Here is a 24,824-nt window from a genome sequence, read left to right as displayed (position 1 = left end):
TGCTGGGAAAGCCAGTCCCAGCCAGCGGGGAAGGGAGAGACGCCATAGCAAGGGGCTGTGCGCTGTATCCTAGATCAGCAGGGACCTGAGACGAAGGTACTTGGGGGAACGTGCTTAACAGCGAATCTGGAGCACTCCACGCACCGGATGTGGAGGAGGCTGTGTTTGCCCAGCAGCGGGAGCCTCGGCTAGTTCCTCAGTGGGGGAGGGGCGGCCAGGATGCTCCTCTGACGTGGGGGAAGCCTGGGAAACGGGAAAACCGGAGGAGGCCTCATGTGTACACCTCTTTAGGCCCCCTCCCCAGGGGCAGGGGGCGTCTGAGCACCATGGAGAGCACCCCCAGTGCATCTGGGCCTGTGGGCCTCCAGGACTGGGAGGCTTTCCAGGGAGCCCCCGCTCTACTGGGAGGCGCCCGCCTGGGGCCTGGGAGGCAGCTGGCATCATCTAACCCTGCAATTAGCAGCTGAGGAGGCTGGGTGGTGGTGGTGGTGGCAGAGTGTGTGGGGGGTGGGCTGACAGCTACAGCTGGTGCTCCCTCAGCCTCCGGCCCCCTCACTCACTGCCCCGGAGCAGAGGGGTGCCAGGGTGGCTATGGGCCCCCAGGCACAGGGCACTGAGGTCTTGGGAGGGGATGCAGAGCATAAGGAAGCCAGAAAAATAACACTAACAGTAAAGTCATGTTACTGGATGTGTGTGGGTTTGGACAAGCCAGTTGCTTTTGTTTCCATTTTACAGATCAGGAAACAAAAGCCTAGAGAGGCGCAGGGGCTTGTTAGAAAGCGCACAGCCAATCAGAAAGCAGCTGGGTCTGGAAGTCAGGCTTGTCTGGAGGGCTGGGGCGCAAGGGGCTTGCTCTTGGGTAGGATTTGAGGCAGGGAACCCCAGGGTCTGCCCAGTAGGATAGTCGGGCTAGGCAAAACACAACCTCAGCTGGAGAGCTGGGAAGGCCGAGCCTTCGGAGCAGATTCCAGGGCCCTGAGCTCCAGGCGGCAGGGGGAGGAGGGGCAGGATCTGGCTGAGCCGGTTCCCCAGCCTGTCCAGGCACCCCAGGAGGCGGAGGCGGGACACTGCTGCCCCCGGGCTACTGTGGCTTTCTTGGAAGCTTAGCTGACCAGCAGAAAGACCCAACAGAACCAGTCCTGCAGGTATTGCAGTGGGACTGGGGTGGGAGCGGGGAGGTCAGGTGGGGGATGGGAGTGGTTCTGGCTTTAACCTTCTTCCATTCTTCCATCCATCCATCCATCCATCCATCCATCCACCCACCCATCCATCCTTCTTTCCTTCCTTTTAGGATGCCGATGAGGCCCAGGGCACTGTGCTGGCTGCTGGGAGGGTTTTTTTTGCCCCATAGGCCAGAGCATCTGGTGGGGCCGGAGAAGCAGGCAAGTGACAACCGACCAATGCCCTCGGAATAAAGTGAACTTCGAAGGGCTGGTGGGACTCGGGTGGGGGAGGGACAGCAGGCTGGCAGCAAGGAAGCTCATCTTGGCTGCCGGGCGCTGGAGGGGGGCAGGAGTGGCCCCGCATGGGGCCTGGCCTTGGAGGGGCATCTTGAGGAGTGTGGGTCTGGCCTCCAGCACCTGACCTGGAATGAGGGTGTCACCACTCACCAGCTGTGCGGCCTGGGGATAGTCACTCGCTCCTTTGAGCCTCTGCATCCTCAGTGGGAAGTGAGAGGATGGGAGTGCCTGCCTCATGGGTAGGGAAGCCCATGGCATGGCTCAGGACCACCCCGGAGGTGACGAGGAACCTGCCAGAGCTCTGAGGTCAAGAGGAAAAACACCCACAGGCCTCCAGGGGCCAGGCAGTCACAGCAATGAGCTGGATGTGGGGTGAGGCTGCAGAGCCTGGTGGGACTGCGGCCCACTGGGTAACCCTGTGCCAGTGCAGGGAGCACCGCCTCTCAGCCCAGCAGCTGTGTCCATGTGGGAGTGTGAGCTCAGTGCCAGTCAAGGTGCTGCCCTCTCCAGAGAAAGAAACCTCTGTTTTTATGAGAAACCCCATTACTAAGATTAGCAATGCATTGGTTTCTACAGCATCGCGGGAGCCAGAGCTGACACTTCTGTTGGCAGATGCTGCCACCACCATGACCACCGGGATGGAAGACCCGAGCAGGCAGGGAGCCCGCAGTCCAGGCCCCGACAATCTTGCAGCCCTTTGTCTGTGGCTGCCTCCTTGGATTTCCCTTGTATAAAGGAGGTGGGAGGGCAGACCCCCTCCTCACTGACATTCTCAGGGGCAGCCCCTCCCACAACAGGGGCTGGAATGGGGCCCCTGCTCAACACTATCTCGCTGGAGGTGCCAGGGAGTCTGGGGGAGCCAGCCGCTGGTCTGCTCTGTGTCTGGGAATGGCATGTCTGCCCGGGGGCCTGGGGAGGCGGCTCTCAGGGCTGCTGTCAGGGAGGGCCTGGTTCCTAGCTCCCAGGGGTCAAAGGGCAGCATTTTCAGCCTCTTCTGGGGCCCACTTCCTGTTTGGGAGAGAAAACAGAAAGACCCCTGGCAGGAAATGGTCTTCTTCCTGCAGCCCCTTTTCCAATGGCCCTGGCTTATGGGGAAAGACCCACTGGGGGGATCCCCATGGCTGGATGTCCCCAACTCATTCCTCTCCCCTTGGAGCCCAGGAGGGGACAGGGGCCTCCCATCATAACAGCAAACCCCACCTCACAGGCATTGTCAGTTTAGGCCTGGCAACAGGCAAATAATTCAATGCCCGGATTTATTACCCCCAGCTGGGCTCCTGGGCCTGCCTCTCCCCTCCTGTCAGCCCCCAAGGCTCATGGCTTCCCCTGGTTGTGGCCTCAAGAAAGTCCTTGAGCCCTGGCTGGTTTGGCTCAGTGGATAGAGCGTAGGCCTGCGGACTGAAGGGTCCCAGGTTCGATTCCGGTCAAGGGCACATGCCTGGGTTGCGGGCTCGATCCCCAGTGGGGGATGTGCGGGAGGCGGCCAATCAATGATTCTCTCTCATCATTGATGTTTCTATCTCTCTCTTCCTCTCCTTTCCTTCTCTGAAATCAATAAAAATATTTAAAAAAAAAGAAATTCCTTGAATGCTGCTCCCCACCCCTAGCAGGGAGCCCAGCCTCTCCTTGCACACCCCTGACACAGGGAACTCACCACCTTTCGCATGTTAGCACAATTCTGACAGCCTCCTTTCACAGAAATCAGGCCCCGGGGCTTCACTAAAGGGTCTCATCACAGGCAGGTGTCTCGAATGCTACCTCCACTTGCAAAGGTTCAGAAATGTGTGCTGCTGTGTTAATAACAGTTCCCACCAGGTTTCATGTAAGTCTGTTGGTTACAGAGGACTTAGAGATTAAGTATCCAAAATAAACTTAAAATTACCTATAATTTCACTACCTAGAGCAGGGCCAGGGAAAAGATAAAAAGGATTTCTTATTTATTGTTTACACTTACTTCTGGGTAAACTACCAGTCACCTGAACTTCATCCCTCCCAGCTGGCAAATCCCTCCTCTCCAACGAACCTTTACTGAGCTCCAGATGAACCCACCTGATGCTCAGGACGGCTCTGAGAGACATCTGATTTACAGATAGAGAAAGTGAGGCTCAGAGAACGCAAGTAACTTCCCCAAAGTTGCACAGCCAGTAAGGGGCAGAGCTGAGATTTGAATCCATCGATGCCAGGCTTAAGTCTCCTCTTCTCCAGATAACACGTGCACCATCCTGTCCCCTTCCCCTCCTAGGACCTCGGTCCCAGGCCATTCCGCAGCTCAGATGTTCATTCATTCATTCTTTCTCACATTCACGCATTCATTCAGTCACTTGATCTTTCTGAACTTAGGTTTGGTGCCAAGTGCAGGCCGATGCTGTCTCCCACACCGCCTGCCCTCATCTGCCTCACGCTCAGGACTCCACCCCAAGAACCTCAACTCATTTATTACAAAAGACTGGGTTTATCACATTATACTGTGAACAGCTCCCGCCCAGTCCCCAAGGCTCAGAGAGGCAGCTTGGGTTGGGGACCCAATGACCCTCTCTTGACACCCCATCCCCCCTCCATGAAAGTCCTGGTGGGTGGGGGAGCCTAGATCAGGCTTTGGGGCGGTATTGTGTTTATAGCACCAGGCACATATATAAAAATATATCTATATATATATAAACATAGGACGTTGGTAGGGATGCTCCCAGGGTGAGGAAAGGCAGCTGCATCAGTGAGTGGCCGGTCAGCCCGAGCACCCAGGGGGGCTGTGGCCTTGGGCCAGTCCTGCCAGCCCTGGAACTCTAGGCCACCTGGATCTGTAGGTCCTCATCCTCATCCAGGTCGCTGGCTCCGTCCCCGGCCTCCTCAGGGCCAAAGCGAGCGCTGCGGATCTTCCCAAAGAGGGGGGCGTTCTGCTGCTGCCGGCGGAGCCTGGGGGGGTGGGTGACAGCGGGGTCAGGGTGTGGGACTCCTCAGCTGGGCTGACAGCAGCATCCCGCTGCCGCTGCCAGGCACCAGGTTGGGCCTTTTACAAACATTACCTCATCACAGCCTCCTCCCAGAGGCCCCTGAAATGACAGGAGGTGCTATTATCACCTCCATTTTATAGACAAAGAAACCGAGGTACGAGGCAGGTGAGTAATTTGCCCAGAGTAATTTGTGAGAGTGGGCTGGGGGCTTGGAGAGGTGAGCAGCTGCTCATGGTCACGCTGCTGGGAGTCCACCCCCAGCCCGGCTCTAAGGCCCACGGAGTCGGGGGGGGGGGGGTGTCTCTGTCCCCTCCATCCCCAGTGTCTATGAGAAAGTGCCCCGCCCTAGTTCCTCTCACATTAAAGTTCCAAAGCCAAAATGCACCAGGCAAACTTGGGCGCTGGGAAGAGCTGTGGAGGCGATACCCATCCCCCAGCAGAGTGGCTGCCTGGCGGCATCTTACAGGAAGCATGAATTATTAACACGGCGGGAGGGGCGTAGCCAGGGGCCTCCATTACTGCGCTGTGATTTAGTGCGCCGTCCCCGGAACATTAAAGCGCAAAAAGTTGGAAAAGAAAATGAGGCAGCGGTCCTGGGCGGCTGCGCCCTCCCCGATGGAAGCACTTGAGAGGCTGGGCAGAGCCTGCCTGTCCATTTTGGGAGTTTATGGCTCCCGAAGAATGTGGCCAAGACGGCGGGAAAGCCCTGGGGCTTGGCGGCCTTTTATGGGGTGTGTGCTGGGGCGGGGGAGTGGGCAGAGCTGGCCAGACACAGCCAGAGGGACTTGGCCTCATGCCTGGGCCCCTGCCCAGCACTTTCTAGGTAACATCCCAAGCAGAAGGGGAAACTGAGGCTTGGCTGGCCATGTCACACGGCTGTTAGGTCTGGCCTGTACCCTTCCCAGAAACTCAGCACACAGCAGCACATAGTAGGTGCTTAGTAAATAAGGGCTCAGATGGCAGATGGCCAAGGCGTGGAGGTGTGGCTGTGGAAGGACTGACCCTCTTGTGCCTTAGTTTCCTCATCTGCCAACCGCCTAGGAAAAAAAAAAAATCTCCCCTTCCCTTCTTACAGGAGCACGATTCTTGTAGCACAGTATCTGACCCACTCTGAGCCCCCCACCCTGGGGTAACAGTAACACAGCAGCTGGCAGTGGTGCGGCTTTGATGATGTGCCAGATACTTTTATAAATACATGCCAGCTCCTTTAATTCTAACAACCAAGAGGTAAGAGCTATTATCGCCCCCATTTTACAGATGAGGAAACTGACACCCAGAGGTTAAGTAAGTGCCCTAAGATCACACAGCTATGAAGGACAGAGCCAGGATTCCCACCACCCAGGCAGAGCCCAGGCTCCCTCTATGCCATGAAATAAGAGGATGGGAGTAAGGGCCTTCCAGGGCCCAGCCCAGGAAGAGTGGGTCAGGGTTGTGGTTATGGGGTCCCTCAGGTAGGGGGCTTGTGAAGTGGGGAGGGGCTTGGACCTGATGCTCTCTGATATCTTACGGCTCTATAAGGGGTGTAAGAGAGAGGGTACAATTCACTGGGTGCTGGGATGGGGGCGGGGGCGGGGGGGAGAAATGCAGAGTGTGCTGGTGGGTTCCCCAGACCCTATGGTCTGTCTGAGGACTCGGGCCCACCATCAGGCTGGGGTTCCTCCAATTCCTCTGATCCCAGCTGGCTTAGGGTCAACCCAGCCCAGGACCCCGAGGGCTGTTTGTTTTTCTTGTCAATGGCTTCCCAAGCCCATGGGCCCTACCTATTACCCCACCTTGGCCTTGACCTGTTTGGCCACTCTTCCTGCTCTCTGGCTACAGGAGACAATTCCAGGGTCCCAGCTGGTCTCACTTCCTGCTCTCACTCCCCTTCCCTGGTTTCCTGGCCCCGGCCCTTCCTGCCTGGAGGTGACAGGATTTTGGCCCCAGTGAGCCCGGCCCTCTTCCTTCTCCCGCTTCTCCTCTAGCAGAGCTCGGACCCTGCCGGGAGGAGGTTGGGGTGGGGGGTAGTTTCCTTTAGCTGGAAGTCTCTCTGCCCTGCTTCTGTGCCCTGGCCAGGAATCCTCTCCCTGATGGAGCCCCACCCCCCAGGGGTGCATGTGGGGGCCCACCTGGACTGTACGTGCTCTAGCTGCACCTGCAGGTTCTCGCTCTGCTCCGTCTGCTCGTCCAGCGACCGCTGCAGCTTCCGCGCCTGGTTGTGGGCCTCGTCCAGCTGCGGGGTGAGCAGGGCCAACAGCATGGGGTCACCTTGCCTGGGCCAGCCTGGCCTGCCTCCTGCCATTCACCCGTGGGAATGTCCTTCCCGGAGAGCAGGCCCCGTCTCCTCTGAGGCCTAGACCAAGGCTCACCCCCTCCAGGGAAGCATCCCTTGTGCTCCTCTCCATCTGTTACCCTTCCCTTCTAAACCCACCCCTCCTCCAATACTCCATGCTACTGACCCATCCATCAACCCGCCTACCCATCTACCCTCATCAGTCTGTCCCATGTGACCATTCATCCATGGAAATATCCATCTGCCTATGAAGATACCCACTTACCCACTCACCATTCATTAATCTATTTAGCCACCCCTTCACCTTGCCTGTCCATGTGTCCTTCCATTCTCCCAGACAGAGACACCTATCTCTCCATCTACCCATCCTTCTGTCCTTCTTTCCCTGTCCATTCATTCTTCCACCCACTGATCCAGTCAGTGGTCTATCCATCTTTCCACTGTCCACTGTCATCCATCTTTCCATATACTCGCCCATCATCCATCGATCCACCCAATCACCCATCGGACATCTGTTGCCACAACTCATCCATCCATCCTTCCTCCCGCCCTCTCTCCCTCTCCCATTCATCTGTCCACCCAGTCCCTCATCCATCTGTTCATCCATCCCTGGAGTGATCCTTCTGTCTTTCCATTTAACCACCTACAGTCTACCCACTCATCCACCCATTAATCTATTCAACCTCTCATCAACCTCGTCTGTCCATTTTTCTTCCCACCCTTCTACCCACACAGCGATCTACCATCCATCCATCACCCACCCACCCTCTCTACCCTGTGCACATCCTGAGAGTCAGGCTCATGCCAGGCGCTGGGGACTCAGCATGGAGGGACACTCCTACTGTAGCTGAGGTCTGGAGGCCGCCCTCCGGGCCTCAGCGGTGCTCACCTCATCCTCAGCCTGGGCCAGCTCTTTCTTGAGCTCCTCCACCCGCAGCCGCAGCTTCTTCACCTCCGCCTCGTGCTGCTCCACCCGCCGGTTGGCATGTGCCAACTCTGCCACCTTCTCCTGGAACTGTTTCTTCAGCTTGCCATGCACGTGCTTCAGATCTGCCAGCTCCTGCAGGGAGCAGAGGTGAGGGGAGGGCTCAGTGTCCGAGGGCACCATGTCAGGCAGGTCTAGAGGTGCTGGTGTCCCCTCTCCCCAGAACCTCTCCACCTGCTGTCTGAAATACCAGCACTAGAGGTTTGGCTGAGCAGCTGGAGGCTGGAGGTGCCATCCAGTGAGGTGAGAAGGCCTAGGTGGGTGACTCAGTGGTTCCATGTTGCATGTGTTAACTTTGAGGTGCCTACTGGGAATGACATGGGATGTCCAGCAGGCTATTGGAGCTGAGTCAGGTTTTTGGGGAGGGATGAGGTCTGGAGTCTTTGGTGCAAACATTTGTTGCATAAATAGAAGGGCTGTTGAGAGGATTAAGTGACACAATGGACAAAAAACACTGGCGTAGGGCCTACAGTAGATGCTCAATAAATGCAGGTACTGCAACGATCACTGAGCCTGACCCAGAGTGGGCGCCCAGGAGAGCAGCCTCTGTCCTTAGTTGTCACTTCAGGGGTCCCCGGGTCCCTATGGGCTGACACTGGATACACAGTAGGTGCTCTGCCCTGGCTGGATGGGGAGGCAGGGCCCCCCCAGTCCTGGCCACGCCACCCACTGCCCCACCTTGTTCTTCTCGAAGAGTGCAGCCTGGCTGGCCCGCAGGTCGCAGTCCAGTGCGCTGGCCGTTTGCCGCCGCCGGCGGGCCAGGGCCTCCTCCAGGTCCCCGACCTGCGCCCGCAGCTTCTTGTTCTCCCGCTCCAGGCCCAGCTTCTCGGTCTCCAGCCGCTCGCGGCGACCCCACTCGGCTGCGTTCTCCGCCTGCAGCCGCTCCATCTGGAACAGGGCAGGACAGGGTGAGGGTCCCTGGGGAAGGGGCACGGAAGGGCCTGAGCTGGACTCCCCCCACCCTCCACTCCTCCTGGAGCCATTTTTGGCTCCAGGAAGCAGGTCCAGCTGCAGTGGCTATAATTAACCTGGGCTATTTCACGTGTGCAGGATGTGAGGGCGCTTTTGGTCTCTGTGTGGGACAGGAACTGCCCCCTGCAGAATGGGGTACTCTTTGGGGTGTGCCTGGATCCCTTAGAGCACAGGCCTCTTTCAAGAGCCCAGCTGACAGAGCCAGGGCCCCATGGCCCCCAGCCCTCCCAGGTCCCGCCGGAGGCCCCACCTCGCCCCTCAGCTCAGCCATCTTCCTGTCCATGCTGGACCTCGCCCCCAGCTCGTCCTCCAGGTCTTCGGACATGCGGCCCAGCTCGTCCTGGTGAGCCTCCTTCAGGATGCTGAGCTGCGGGAGACAGCCCAGCCTGGTTACGCAAACAGCACCCAGAACCAGCTCTGAGGGTGGGCTCTGGTGAGGAGTGCCCAGCGAAGAGGTGGTACCCAAATGGGCCACCGGGTGTGCAGAACGGACCTTGAATCTGACCACTTGTGCTGCTTCCGACATCTCTCATTTCCCACCTCATTACCATCTAGCTGCCCAGTGTCCACTCCTGGCCCCCCATCAACCCATTTTCCACAACAGTCACCTAGAGTGAGCTTTTAAAAAGATAAATACAATCACGTCCCCAACCCAGGTTCCTTAGGGCAGGGGTCCTCAAACTTTTTAAACAGGGGGCCAGCTCACTGTCCCTCAGACCGTTGGAGGGCCGGACTATAGTTAAAAAAAACAACTATGAACAAATTCCTATGCGCACTGCGGGCCCGGGACGAGTCGGCTGCTAAGCAGGACAGGCAGCGGCACCCGGTGGGCCGGATAAATGTCCTCGGCGGGCCGCATGTGGCCCGCAGGCCGTAGTTTGAGGACGCCTGCCTTAGGGTAAGGACTGACCCCTCCCTATGGTCTCACAAAGCCCTCCCACCTCCTTCCTCTTAGTTCATTGTGTGGCCTCCTTTCTAAGCCTCAAATACACCCTGTCCACCCCAGGGCCTTTGCACATGTGGCTCCCTCTGCCTCATACACTTTTTCTGGGGTATTTTGCAGCATGGACTCTTCTCATTCTCAGGCCTTGGCCTAAATGCCCCCTGCTCAGGGAGGCCTCTGCTGTCCTCCCCACCTGCAGGGGGTGCCTCCTCCACTTGCCACCTCCACCCCGCCCCAACTAGAATGGGAGCTGGGGAGCACAGAGAGTTGTCTGTCTGTCCACCTTTGTACCCCTGTATGGCCTTGGCATCAGGGAGCCCTCCGTGGACACTGGCTGAACACGGTCTGCGCGTGGGTGTAGGGTTGGCCAAATCAGAGTCCCCTGGGGCGCTCTGACATAGTGCAGAGTCGCTGTTGACAGCAGGGAAAACCAACCAACTACCGCGCTGTGCATGTGATGACAGGGGTGGCCTTGCATACATATGGTGAGGGGAGGAAGTCAGCTACAAAGCGAATCTTTGTAAGTAATCTGTGAAACTGCGTGTTTGTGTTTTATTCACTTTCTGCAAATGATCACACTTCACAGTTCAGAAAAATTAAAAAGACAGATTCCTAAACCCAAGTCCCAAAGATGATGATTCAGGAGGATGAGGGTGGGTCTGGGAATCTATTTTAGGAGCTTCCCTAAGGCCAGTGTCCCTTTCAGAGCAGATGCAGGCTCTGAGGTCTGTGGCCCTCCCGCCTTCACAAATACAGCCCATCTGGCCAGCTTTCTCGGGGTGGCTGTGCCCCCTGGTGGCCATGGGGGTCTGCACAGGAGGCGGGAAGGGCTGCCTACCAGGCGTCCTCAAACTACGGCCCGCGGGCCACATGCGGCCCGCCGAGGACATTTATCTGGCCCACCGGGTGCCGCTGCCTGTCCTGCTTAGCAGCCGACGCGTCCCGGGCCCGCAGTGCGCATAGGAATTGGTTCATAGGTTTTTTTTTAAACTATAGTCCGGCCCTCCAATGGTCTGAGGGACAGTGAACTGGCCCCCTGTTTAAAAAGTTTGAGGACTGACCTAGACTGAGCCCTGCCTGCTCTGAGTTGCCATACTGTGGTGGTGAAGCTGAGTCCCTTTCTGCTGGCTGGAGCCTCAGTTTCCTCACTTGTGAAATGGGGACAGCCGCCTGACTGCCACGAGGCTTCAGTGAGACCTCGCACACAGTAGGCACTCACTGAATGCACCATCAGACGCCTCCCCTTCACCCTGGTCTACAAAGCTCTCCTTGCAGCCTCACGTCTCACTTACTACCCTCCAGCCACGCTGGCTCATTTTCTGGACACGTTAGGCTTGTTCTGGCCTCAGGACCTTTGCATCTGCTGTGCCTTCTGCTAGGAACTTTGCCCCCGTATCTTCTCAAGAACGGCTTCTTCTAATCCTTTTAGGTCTTGCCTCAAATGTCACCTTCTTAGGCCTTTCCTGACCTACCACCCCATCCCTCTTATACTGTTTTGACTACTTCATAGATTATGAATTTATCTGCCTGGTTCCTGCCAGTCCTCCCTGATCCTCTTCCTCAAGGTGAGGTCCTGAAGGCCGGGACATTGCCCACCCCAGCACTCAGAACAGTGCATGGCCAGTGCCTGACAATCAACAAACTCCCTTTTTTCATGCACTCCCGCTGCTGAAATTCAACAGCACAATGCTGCTTCCTCCAGGAAGCCCCCCTGGTCTCCAAGACTCACTTGCTTGAGCATCTCCTGCTTGGTCTTGCTCAGCTCCTCATACTTTATCTTCCACTGGCTGAGTTCCCCCTCCAGCTTCTCAATGTTCCTGCTCAGTGCCAGTTTATCCCTGGGGAGGGGACAGAGAGAGGGAGACATGGGGGTGAGCCCACCGGCGCCCTCTGCTCAGAGTCCTCCTACGCACTCTGCACCTGCAGAACACAAGGCCAAAGTCCTTGCCTCGGCATTCAAGGTCCTGGTATCCCACACTGTGGCAGGCACCTGGTTGTTGATTTCTCTTGGAACTATACCCCTCCCACAAGTGCATGGTGAGAAGAGGTGACCAGGCCTCCATGGCACTGACCACTCCTGGCAGATGCCTCCCTCTCCCTGGGCCCCAGAATCATTTGCCAAATATGACCCTGGTTCCTGTTTCATGTACTGTGGTTCCCTGCAAGGCTTGGCTTAAAAACATGGTTCTGCCATTAGAAACACTGTCCAATGTCCCTCGGATCTAGAGATTCCCTCTTGTCATCATCACTGGGTGGGATTCCCAAGTTCTCCCATGACCCTGTGCATGAATGAGAAGCCATGGGTAACAAGCACGGGGCCTGGCTCCAGCACATAGTAAGTGCTCAACCAACAGCTGCACTTACTGTTACACGCTGTGCTTCCCCATCCCACACCACGCCCGGCTCCCATTCTGAGGGTCTAATATTTCGCACACAGTGTTCTGAGAGGAGACAACGCCACCCTCTAGGAGGCATGTTAGAAATCCATGGGGATGTTTTTGGTTGTCATGATGACAGGGTCATTTAGTGGGCAGGGACCAGGGGTACCCGATACCTGGAAGTGCCCAGGACATCCTGCCCATCCAGGAATTACCCTGCATCTGGTAATGTGTACATGACATCCCTGGGGGTGAAAAGGATCTAGAACCTCACTCTGATTTGCATATTACATATTATTTGAATTAATCTATATATATATAAGCCTAAGCGACTATTATGACTGGCTGGTAGCTATGATGCGCACTGACCACCAGGGGGCAGATGCTCAACACAGGAGCTACCCCCTGGTGGTTAGTGCACTCCCACAGCCAACCTCCTGCGGTCCCTCCCCGACAGCCTGCTGGCCCCAATCGCCCCAATGGCTGGCCAGGCCGAGGGACCCCATCCATGCACGAATTTGTGCACCGGGCCTCTAGTAATAATAATAATAGAAAACTAGCATGGGGTCCTCAGGCAGAGCACACTGCTCTAATGCTGCAGAATTCAAGCCCAAATAGAACCACTCCCCTTGAGCGAGTCTCACGCTCTGCGACACTGATGTTCATGGTGTGGTGCTGAGGGTGCCCGGCCCACCCCCTGGCACCTGCCTGCCCCACCCTCTGGCACCTGCCTGCCCCCAGCACTCACTCTCGTTCCTTGAGCAGCACCTTCTGGGATTCATCCAGCCGCAGTCGTAAGGCAGTCAACTTGGAGGCCTCCTCCTCCATGGCAGCTGTGTCCTCCCAGGGCAGCCGGCTGCGCTCCTGGCGGCCCGAGCTGCCCCGTGGGCCCCCGGTCCCTGCACTGCGTGTCTCCCAGCAGCCCTCAGGCTCCTCTGGTCTGCTCTTCAGCAGGCTCTCCGCCAGCTCCAGCTCCTGCAGGGACCAAGGTGGAAGCTGGACCAGTGGCAGCCGAGTCCTCTTGGCCTCTCCCAGGCCCTGGGTCTGGAATCAGCTGGGGGGTAAGCTTGGGCAAGTCACACAGCCCTTCTGGGCCCCAGATCCCTGTTTTGTAGCCTGCCCCTGCATCCTAGAAAGGGGGGGGGGGACACAGCCTCCTCTGGGCCTTCCCTTTCTCCTGGAATTGCAAAAGAGTCAGCCACCAGGGTTCCCTGCATCCTGGAAGATTTCCCAGGAGAGGTAGTGAGCTCCCTGTCGCTGTAAGTATGCAAACATATGGTGGGACATTGGTGTGGATCAATGTAGAAGTAGGGGATTCCTACAATGAACAGGAACTAAATTCCTTCAAAAGGAATTCTGGCTTTAAGACCCCATTTTTCAGGTGCAAATACTAAGGCACCGCGAGATAGGTGACATGGTAGAGCTGAACAGTAAGGCGGCCCTGTGAGCAGAACCAGCTCCCAGACAGGAAGCTGTGAGGGATTATTAACCTAATGCCAAGCCCCTGTCCCCTCTGCCCCCCTGCCCTGCCCCTGTCCACCCCCAAGGCCTGCCTTGGCCACAAACCCCAGACACCCTGTTCCAGCCTGCCTTCCCCAAGGCCTCTCCAGACGAGGGGGCCACTCCCTTCCCTGTCTGGCTCTTAGTGTCCCTACTAGACTGGGACAGTGGCTCTGAGGACTCCCCAAGGAGTGAGATTCTACTCCTCCTGTATCTCGGAGTCTGGGTGGGGGACTCAGGTGCCACCTGGTCCAATGCCCTGTGTCACAAACAGGGAAACAGGGAGGGAAGGGGCTTGTTCCAGTCGCGGAGCAAAGCGGCTGGGCTGGCAAACAAACTCAGACTGCAACCCAGGGCTCTCCCTGCCACACCTGCCACCTCCCGGGCTGTGACTGACAACCAGGACAAGGACAGGACAGGACGAGACCTGAGGCCGGCTGGCAGGGGCTGTCGTGGTCTGCCCCACAGCAGAGCAATGACTGTCGCCTCCAAACACCAGGCAGGCCTGGGGAAGAGGGGGCTTCAGCTACCAGGAGGTAGCAGGGCCCACTCTAGCCTACAGGGGTGGAGGGAGCTGGGCAGGGGCGGGAGGGGACGTGGCAGGGGAGGAAAGGGACAACCAAGAATCTTAGCTAGAGTCTGGGGATGGAGCTAGAAGCAACCCGAGCCTGGGCTCTGTCCCTAGATGGCCTTCTGGTGACAGGCTTGCTGGCTCAGGGGGACGCTGCCCTCCACGCCCACCGTCAATGCTCCAGCCATACTGATTATTACCATGGACTCTGGAGTTCACCTGGGTTCCATTCCCCAGCAACTTGCCTCCAGTGGGAGACGTTGGAACTTAACCTCTCTATGCCTCGGTGTCCTCCTCCATAAAGCAAGCACCTCTGGGGGTTGCTGTGAGAATGAACAGATCAGTGGTCGGCAAACTGCGGCTCGCGAGCCGCGGTTTGCTGCTCTGTTGATTGAGTTTGCCGACCACTGAACTAGATGCTGCACACCTAGGGCTGAGCCTCCGTGTAGGTGCCCGCTGAATGACGGGAGCTGTTGCTGCCAGTTCCCTAACGCACCAGGTGCGCCATTGCCACACCTGGAGTGCCGACCTATCTTCACTTTTCACAGCGAATTCCTCTGCATCCTCTTAGTCTCAGCTTCAATGGGACCTCTTTCAGGAGAGCTTGATCAGGGACTCCTCCGTGTTCCTAGTGCCCTCCCAGCCCCCCACCCCTCGGCCTTAATTGGTGCTTGTTGTGTTTACCTCTCCCTGCAAATTCAAGTTGAATGAATGAATGGGCTCAGCTCTGCTACTGATGGATGCGTCCCAGGCAAGTACTTACTTCGATCCTACTCTGGCTCAAATGGGTTGATTCCCTGGTTCTGTTGACCACTCAGGTGTGGGAGTGGAGGGACCACCAGGACCCAGGACTCTGCCCTCGAGGTCTCCGGAACGGAGGTGGACTGGGGCCCCACCAGGTCAACCCACAGGAGTGAAACCTCTTAGGGCACCAGGCCCTTACCATTTCTGGCCCTGGGCCGGGCAGCCTCTACCTCTGCCCACATCAGTCAGCCTCTCCCACTCTTGGACCCCAGGGCTAGGGCCCTGCCCGGCAGCCCCGCCTCCTCCACACACCTGGCTGCTCTGGGGCCTCTCGGACCCAACGTCGCGCACCGGCTCGTGCTCCCGCTCAGGCTCCGTCTCGGGTCCGTCGGGCGTCGGGTCGGCGGCTCCCTGGGCACCCCGCAGCCGTGCCAGCTCCCGGCCCCGCGCCTCGCACTCGCCCTGCACCTCCTGGCGCTCGCGGCGGGCGCCCGCCAGCTCCTTGGTGAGCGCGTCCAGGCGTTGGCGCAGCTGGCGCACTTCCTCGCGCGCGCGGTTGCGCTCGGCGCGCACCTTGCTCCACTTCTCACGCCAGTTGGCGGTGCAGTCTGACCACCAGCGCATGGTCTTCTCCATCTGCGCCGCCCGCGCGCGCGCCTCCTCCAGCTCCCGCAAGCGCAGCTCCTCCCGGCTCTCCCAGTCCCCGTCGGCTAGCAGCGCGGGCGCCATAGGCAGCGACAGCGCGGGGGACGGCCCGGGAGAGGGAGTGCCGCTGGGCGGCGTGGGCGGCAGCGAGTCCACCGGCCCCATGCGCTCGGGGGACGGACTGCCTAGGATGGTCAGAAGGCTGCCTTTGGACAGCTGCGGGGACTCGGCCAGCCGGGGCCTCGGCCCGTGGCTCATGGCGCAAGCGGACTTGTGGGCCCTGGACTTGAACTTGGGCTGGACTCAGGGGCAGCCAGGGGAACGTCCGGCAGATGCGATACCACTGTGCATGATGACACCGCTACTCACTGCTCTCCGGGCCGGCGGGTGAGGATGCCTCCTGGGACCTGTGGGAGGGCACACGGTTAGTAGGCTGTGGCACCATCTGTCCTTATCCACAACAGCAGCCACGGGAAGGGCATAACCCGCAGAGGGAACAGCGAGGCAAAAGCCGGGGGAGAGAGAATGGTCTGCGCGGGGAGAACCCTGTGAGGCTGGAATGGTGAGCAAGGGCCTGCAGCCGCTTCCTCAGTGGTCTCCAGACTCCCTGCTTTAGTCCCTTCAACCTGCAGCAATGACAGCTGATCTGCAGTCCCCAACCTTCAGGTCCCCCCTCACACACTGAGCAACTACTACTCTCCCATCTCCATCCTGACACAGCATGCTTCCATGCTGGCCCTCCTGCCTCTTCCTACACCAGGCCAACTCTTCTCATCCTTAAAACTTATCTGAGATATCACCTCCTCCTAGAAGTCCTCCGGGACCATCTCAGGTCAGGTGATCAACCCCTGACCCCTGTCTGCTCCCCATTCTCACCCCAGCCTGTAGTTTGCTGGGGCCAGAAGCTGGTTCCTGGCCACTGTTTTAGTCTTAGCACATGATGACAATGACATTTGTGGAGGGCCCACTACAGGCCAGGTACCATGCCTTATGCGAATTATCTCATTTATTTATCTCAACAGACTTGAGAGAAATGACTGACACTTACTGAAGAGGAGAGGGAGGCTCCGCAAGGTTAAGACCCAGAGCTGACAGATATGGTATCTGGGAGTCCAAATGCAACGCTGGGGAGGGTTTGGTGATACAGGCGCGCTCTGGTGGTACGACGGAAGCCAACCAGTGCCTATTAGATGCTGAGGGCGCAGCGAGGTGTCAGGCTCTGCTATTCATAGGCCATATCCCCTTTAAAATAAACCAGACACATGGCCCTCTCTGTCCCTAACCTGCCATCTTCTCCCTCCATGTGGCCTCCTTCTGACCACCTCTAAGCAGCCCCTGGAGACATGGTGACCTTCCTTCCCCACTCAGCTAGCCTGTCCCTCACACCAGCCCCTGAGGCCCACCCTATCTCTATCCCTTCCTTTTCAGAGCACTTCTCAACCCTGGCTGGTCCCCACACTGCCTGCCAACCCTGGGTCCCCTCTCCCAGGCTCCAACCCCCTCACTCTTGGCAGGTGATCCAATGTCAGTGAAAAGGTAAGCCACCAGATTGGCATTCCCTCCCTGCCCTGCCCCAGGCCCCAAGGTCCTCTCTTCTCTGTCTCCAACAGGATAGTTGCTTTAAAGTCTCCGGGCCCCACCCCTAGAGAGTCAAGTGCAGTAGATAGGAGGCTGGGAACTGTATTTTAATAGTCCAAGTTTAGGGCATGTGTCCATACACACCAATGTATGTGTCTCAACCCCAGTAATACCTGCACAAAGTCATGCACCCAGACACAGCCATGCAGGTGAGGTTCCATTTCCCAGAATGCCACTGACTCCCCAAAGGATCCCTGGCAGGCTGATACCCTCTCTGTGACTCAGTCTCTCCACCTGGGCAATGAGGTAGCTGGCTGTGACCCCATGTGTGTTCACAGACAGCTGTGCACACCCAGGCACATTTGCAGATACCCCCAGTACACACAGACACAGATACAAAGAGACACAGGCAGGCACATGCACACTCAGAGAGGGACATGAGGCACGCACAACTCTACAGATGCACAGAAAGATGCTCACCTGTAGAGAGTCCCGGACACACGTGAAGGCATATACATGCCAACACACGGATGGATACACACAGAGACATGCAAAGACACTCATTGCTAAGTGGATGCACACACTCACACACACACACAAACATGCATATGGACACTCACTCTCCTCTCCCCATTTTCCTGGCCAGACTCCACGGGAGAAGCTCTTGGAAAAGAAAAACAATGTGAGAGCCTGCGGGGGAGGGGAAGGAGGCAGGAAATCCAAATGCCAGCCAGGCAGCCTGGGCTGTGCTAGAAATGGGGGATGGTGGGGGTTTGGGGGTCCTGGGGCCCAGGCCCTGTCTGCTGGGCCCTAAACTGCAGGAAGGGGGCCACTGCCACACCCTCTCTGCCTCTGGGAGATGCCAGGCCTGGCATGAGCTCGGCAGGGAGGGGGTGGCCTGCTCCTTCCAGGAATCCCAAGCCTGTCGCAAAAGGGGCAGGGCGGGCGCCACCCAGGTCCCTAATGGCTTCCAGGCGCCCACGCTAAAGGCAGGGGTGAGCTTCAGGCTCAGCTCCTGTGCCCTTTTTTGGCAGCCTGGTCTGGCCCTTCCTGGGGGCTGGGGGAGGAGGAAGGACAGCAGCGGGGACAGAGGGGCTCTGAACAGCCCTCCTGCTCTTCCTCCAGTGGCCCAGCGGCCCCCCGAGGGTGCGCATGCCCACGTGTGGGAAGGAGTGGGGGCCCGGGTCCCAAGGTTAGTTTTCTGGAGAAGCCCATCCCCTAGCACACCAGGAACCCTGCACACCCACAGATTCAACCGGACCCTGCCAAGCAATGCACCCCTCTCCTCACCCCACCCCACCCCTCTCACATAACACAGCCTTGGGGACAAAAGCTCACACAGAGCCCTGGTAACGCACACACTCACACACAACGCAGTCCAGCTTGGTTACAGAGACAGGCTCCGGCGGCCCTGCCCGCTGCCCTTACCCACCAGGCTCAGTGGCTTCTTCCCATCGCGGTGCCTGGGTGGCTTCCTGATTCCTCTAGGTTGTCATTGCACCTCCAGGAGCAGGTCCAGGAGGTTCCAGCCACTGCACACCGCAGGGACACTTCCTCACTCCACCTTCCCCTCTCCTGCCTCCCATCAGCCAGATGGGTCTACTCCTGCTCTAACCCTCAGACTCTGAAACCCCCCCACCCATCCTTCAAGCTCAGTCCCATCACCTCCAGGAAATGCTTTGACCTTCCCAGCCCCAGCCCCTGCCCAGGGAGCACAACCCTACAACCCTCCGCCGCCAAAACTGGCCAGCTGCCCGCTTCTTGCAGCTCCGGCTTCCGCCCACCCAGGCGGGACTCTTGTGCCACCCAGAGCTTCTAGGACAGGCCCGACATCGAGGACTGGCTTCAATTTGGCTGGGAGGGTGGAGAGCAAAGGCTGAACTGGGACCTGCGTACCCTTAGCTGGGCAACAGGGCTGAGTGGCATCCAGAGCTCTGGAACCCCAGCCCTCAGCTACCCTCACTGCTCCAGACAGCTGCTGGCCACTCTAGAACGGGAGCAAGAATGTTTTCACACGATACTTGCCTCAGGCTAGGCCTTCATCGGGTTTGTCTGCAGGAAGTGATCAGTGGTTCCTGCTGCCTGTGAACAGGTCTGGAATATCTCTCCCTTGTTTCTCCACCAGCAAACTCCTACACATCCTTCAAGACCCACCTTCAGTTTCCACTCCTCTGGGACGCCTTCCCTGACCTTGTACACAGATATTATGTTCATGATCCCAAAGCACTGGCACCTCCCTGTTTTTCAGCAGTGGCCACATTGTGAAGTCCACAAGGGCACCTTGGTCTTGCTGGCTGTCAGCACTGGGCCCAGCAAAAGCAGATGCTGCATAAATGCTTCCGGGGCTATGGATGAAAGACGGACAGGTGGGAGTCCCCTTGCGACCAGGGTGAGTTGAGTCATCCTAAGGATCAGGAGTCACTTTGTGGCAGGCTCGGAGACAGGTAGGTGTCTGAGCCAGTCTGTGGCCAAGGTCAGGGTCGGAGGTCATCTTATGGCTAAGTCGGTGGTCAAGCCTCTTATCTGAGGAAGCTGAATGGGCCCACAGAGGGTCAACGTTGTGTTTTGTCCTAAGCATGTTTAGATGATTCTCCATATCCAGAGAGGGGAGTGAGCCATGCTGAAGCCTGGATGAGGGTCAGCTGGGGGGACTAGGGGTGTGCCTGGTGTCCCAACGCCTCCCTCCAGCTCAGAAACCCCCTATGTCCTCCAAGAACCTTTCAGGTGGCGCTATGGGCCTGGCCCAGGGCCACAGGCCTGGCTGTGGGCAGGGAGCAGAGCCCAGCAGGAAACCGCAGAGGACAGCCTGATTGGATAAGTGCAGGGTCCCAGGCTGGTCAGCCACAAATTGTGGGCACCTGTCTCTCTGACCTGCTGCCTGGGCTCCAGCCACTGGACCTCCAGGAGAGGACGGAGGGAGGCAAGCGGGACCTGAGCCCTGGGGTGGGCACGCTTGGACTGTCTCAGATACCCCCATCTTAGATGGAGGAGCCACAAAGATAGCCCGGGTCACTGACTATAACATTTCTTTACAAATGGCCCATCTGAGGCCCAGGGGAGCAGCTACTCCCCACATCCACATAGAGGACTAGCAGCAAAGTAGTGGGGGGAGGGTGTTGGGGCACCTCTACAAGGGGGTCCTCATGCATCTGGTATGGAAGAGGGTGGGAGCCCTCAGTGGGGGCCGACCCCAGCCCCGGCCTCTCAGCAGCTCCTTGATCTATTCATGTTTGCAGAGAGGATATCCCTCGAGTCCCACTCCGCCGCCGCTGCTATGCTGTGTGATATCTGCAAGTCCCTGTCCTCTCTGGCCTGTCTCCTTAGCTGAACGATGGGGCAAGGCACTAACAAGATTCCTAAAAGCTCTGTCCAACAAGTGGGCAGACCTCGTGCCCACGTGAAGCAATCCATCGCCACAGCTCTGAACAACCCTCTCTCAAGAGAGAAACTGAAGCCCCAGCTGGGGAGCTGGCGAGTCAGACATCCCCCGTTGGCACCATCAGAGCGGTGGGCAACGGGGGCCCCCTCCTTTCTCCTGGCACTTAGCCTTTGCTCCACCTGCCCCAACTCCTTACAGAAACTCGCTTTCTGCCTTTCCACCGCCTGAATCCCCACTTCCTCGCCCCGTCCAGGACCAGTCCAGGGCCGCCCCGCACCCCCTGGCGGCGGGCGGAGGGGGCTCCCGGGCCGCGCGGCGCTGTCCCGCCCACCACACCGCGAGGTCCCCATTGGCAGCCGAGCGGGCCTGCGGAGGTGGCCCGGGCTCCGATTGGCCCACGCCACCCGTCCATCCCGCACTCGCCCTGGTGACTACGTTGTGTCCCCCGGGAAAGTTCCAAATTCTGCCCCGCCCGGAGCCCCCTCCCGTCAGGCCGGGCCCGCGGCATCGCGTGGGCGGCCCTGTACCCCCACCCCCCACCCGCAGCCCCTCCGCACCGGAGGCCAGACGTGGGGGAACCCGGGGAGGCGGCTAGGAAGTTCCGCTCTGAGTTTGCTGCGGACGCAGGAGTCCCCCACTGCCCCCCTCTCCCCAGCACGCCCCCAACTTAACCCCTTGCCTCCCGCGGAAGATCCACGGCCTGGAGGGAGTTCCCGGGACGCGAGGACTTTCCGCCCCTTGCACTGCCGCTCCCCGCTCACCTCGGCCAGGGACCCGCGGGCTCCGGACGTCCGACCCGCCGCAGCAGGGCGGAGCGGGCGCGGAGCTGGCTGCGGCCGTCGCCGGGAGGGCCGCGGAGTCTCCTCCTCCCTCCGGGGGTGGGGGGAGGTGAGGGGAGGGAGAGGAGACGGCGGGGCGACGGCGGGGGCGGTGTGGCACCCGGCTAGCTGCAGACGGGCCGTGACCCCGGCCCGCTGAGATGCTGGGGTGGGGGTTTGGGGCGAGGGGCGCGCGCCTGGGCGCCGGGGTCTGCTGCAGAGCGGGCGGGACCCCGACGGAGGCCCCACCCCCGCATGGGGCCGAGGGTGGGGGACGGGAGGCTGGGGCCGGAGACCCCGCGGGGCTTGGCTCCGCTTTCCCGCCTCAGGATCCCTAGCGCCGGCGAAGTACTAGGCCCCCCCCCACACCCCCCCCCCCCCCGCAGCAGTGGGCACTGCGGGGCCGGGGCTCAGAGCCCCAGGATGAAGTTCACTTTTGTTAACTGCTTTCTGCCTCGTGCCAGCTCTGCTACCGAGTGGACGTGGAGCCGCGAGGCTCTGCCGGGCTAGGGCCCAGACGCCTTGAGAGTTGGGGGGTGTGGGGTGGGGGTGGGGGGAGTCTGCAGTTTTGGCGGGACGGGGCGGGGCAGACTCTGGGAGGGCCTCTCACCGCATACGGTGCCCTGCAGGGCAGACTGGGGTGAATCCTTCCAGAAAGAGGACCAAAAACTCAGAGATAGTGGGGGGAAACTTGGCCAGATTGGGACTTTACCTCGAAAAATAAACCAAAAAATGATGAAGATATATTAGTTTTAACCCATTGTAGGTATTAGAATGATGGAAGAATCGGTTCTTTGTGACAAAAAGGTCATTTTTGCAAAAATATTTGAGGGTTTCAAGCCCAGGGATCACTCTGAATCCTTTATTGGTCAAACAGTCCCCTCTGAAGGTCACGGTCACTTATCTTACAGAATTGTTCTTCCTCTGTGGTTAGCGGCTGCTCGGTTTCTATGGCATTACTCCCATCAACTTCATGAAATCCCACACTTCTTTTGCAAGATGGCAGTTTCACTCTTTTTCATTTGCTTTGCATTTGTATGGTTCAACGTTGGTACATCTGACAGCTGGAGACAGATTTTGGTGGGGTATGTGATGTGTGAGAGGGAACTAACCTGTGCATGCTGCTGTCCAGGCTCCAAGGGCAGCTTAGGGTGCGCCTGGGACCTGTGAGATTTCGATATAGAGGACTCAGAGGGCCGGATGTCCCCATTTTAAAGCTGGGGGGATGCTCAGGGAGGCTGTTGGCTCAGACATACCCGAACCCCCATAGCCACTAAGCACAGCCATGGATCAAGAGCCCAGAGTTCCTGCCAGAGTTTCCAGAGGTGGGGTAGGGAGGAGGCGGAGGAGGTGAGTTGATGGTGGACCTAAGCTCCAGTTAGAGCGCCATTACAGTTGGGTCTTCCCTCTTAAGAGAGAAAGCGAAAATACTTGTTCTAGCCTGACCAGTGTGGCTCAGTGGTTGAGCTTCCACTCATGAACTAGGAGGTCATGGTTCTGTTCCCCGGTCAGGGCACATGCCAGGTTGAGGGCTCGATCCCCAGTAGGGGGCATGCAGGAGGCAGCCAATCAATGATTCTCTCTCATTGTTGTTTCTATTTCTCTCTCTCCCTCTCCCTTCCTCTCTCTGAAATCAATAAAAACATTTTTTTTTTAAAAAAATACTTGTCCTAGGGGTGTCTCTTTCAGGGTGTAGGATTGGGGGAGCCACCCATTCTTGGAACCAAGATGGGTGCTGGCCGTAGGCTTGGCAGTTCACATGAATGATCTGTTTTACACCCATCCTGTGAGCTGGGCATTGTTAACACCATCTCCTAGTGAGCAAAGTGAGGAGCAGAAATCAGTGGCAGGCCCTCGGTCACACAGCTTGGTGGTGGTGGTGGGGGGCGTGGCTCAGAGCCCAGATCTGACTCAATTTACCAATGTCACTCCTGTTCCTAAAACCACACTTCTAGGCAGCCTTCAGGATGAAGTGCTAATCGGGTGTCAGCCCCCAGTGCCCACCCCCCAGGAATTTCTCTCCCCAACTCAGCTCAGTGGGGTTTTAGACTGAGGTTTGTGTCAGCATTTCCCACACTTCTCTGTCCTGTATCTGCCACCATTTTTGCCATCAGCACTTAGCACTGGCTTATGTACTACTATTTGTAATACTCCAAACAATTAAAAAAAAACAACAAACACTTAGCACTGGTGCTGTTATTTACTTAGCTTATCTTTTTTCAAATCGTTTTACGTTTTAGAACATACATGTATTTTAGGGATGGCAAATTTGTATCAGCTGGCATAAATAGAAGAAAACCATAAAAGTAAATATCATGTAAGCAAAACATCTTTAATCCAGCTAGAGACTTTTTCTTTGTTAAAAAGGGGCATAATATGTGCACCCATGTTTACAATTGCCCAAAGCTAGAAGCAACCCAGGTCTGCTGGTGGACGGATGGAGAAACAAAATGCGGTGCATACAAAGGAATAGTATTCAGCCTATAAAGGGGAGGAAATTCTGGCTCATGATGCAGCATGAATGACATTATGCTACGTGAAATAAGCCTGCCCCGAAAGGACAAATACTGTATGTTTATGTGGGGTACCTAGAGTAGTTAAATGCATAGAGACAGAAAGCAGAATGGGGTTGCCATTCCAAGTTATGTTATCCTAGATGTAAAAAGACAATAGACAGGCTCAATTAAGGTAAAGAGTGGCTTTTGTCAGGGAAGATCCTAGCCTCGGACATGACTACCTGCCATAAACGGCTTGTAGTTAAAAAGTTTTCATTTCAGACCATCCTTTGTGGTTACTTTAGGTCTTTGAGTTTGTAAGGCCACCCGCAGGCCTCCGCTGAGGTTTAGTATGTGGCCCCTTTCGTCCAAAGGAGCCAGCCTCTGGGGTTCTCTTCCCAACTGAGGCGGGGCTGGGTGAAGCTGGCCCAGATCCCGGAGGGAAAATAGGGCTTGGTGCTGCAGGACCTCCTCCCAGACCCTGAGAGCAGCCGCCTGGGCTCGCACGCAGCCCGGGAGGAAGGCTGCTGGTGCTGCAACCCTAGAGGTCGCCAGGAAACCTCAGAAAGGAAGGGCCTGGCGGTCAACTCAGGGCGCTAGTCACGGAAAACCAAAGTGCAGATCCAGCGGAGGGTGGGCCAAGGGTCAGGACACAGGTCATAGGGGACCCTGCAAAGCCTTTGCACTGCAGCTGGGGTTTGGCGGGGGTGGGGTGGGGTGGGGTGGGGGGACCTGTGCTCCCCTGAAACCTCCCTGCCTCCCAGGGGCAGCTCCCCTCTCCTTCCCACAGAGGCCGCCTGAGCTCCCTGTGGGCTGGGCTTGGGCTGATGCTGGAAGGTCCCTGGGCTGCGAGCAGAGAAGGGACCATGCTGGGACCTGCCCTCTTCTCCTTGCTACACCCCGACCCCCAGGGGCAGGAGGCACATTTCTGAGTCAGAATTTTCCCAGGGAGTCTAGATGGGGCCCAGACAGGAGAGAGACACTGTCTTCCCACCAACACATCAGACACCTCCCCCTGTCCCTTAGGATCCCCGGGAGGAAGTGGCTGGTGTAGGACAGGCTCGTCCAGGCCCCTGGATGGAGGAGAAGGAAGCTGGCCGGCCTTCCAGCCCCACTGTCCTGGCCACGTTTTCCGA

General features: G+C 57.9%; 1 protein-coding gene across 1 annotated transcript; it reads right to left on the bottom strand.

The window, feature by feature from the left end:
- Nucleotides 1–3,874: 3,874 nt before the first annotated feature.
- On the bottom strand, nucleotides 3,875–15,676 carry CCDC102A (coiled-coil domain containing 102A; the record flags this gene model as incomplete). Its single annotated transcript, XM_080643834.1, has 8 exons — nucleotides 3,875–4,370; nucleotides 6,517–6,620; nucleotides 7,570–7,740; nucleotides 8,344–8,553; nucleotides 8,888–9,004; nucleotides 11,310–11,418; nucleotides 12,707–12,933; nucleotides 15,086–15,676. The coding sequence occupies 8 exons, from the start codon at nucleotides 15,674–15,676 to the stop codon at nucleotides 4,241–4,243; spliced, it is 1,659 nt and encodes a 552-aa protein (XP_080499960.1). The 3' UTR covers nucleotides 3,875–4,240.
- Nucleotides 15,677–24,824: the final 9,148 nt, after the last annotated feature.

Source organism: Plecotus auritus (assembly GCF_963455305.1).
Source record: "Plecotus auritus genome assembly, chromosome: 10".
NCBI lineage: Eukaryota > Metazoa > Chordata > Mammalia > Chiroptera > Vespertilionidae > Plecotus > Plecotus auritus.
This window is presented reverse-complemented; position numbering and strand designations above follow the sequence as displayed.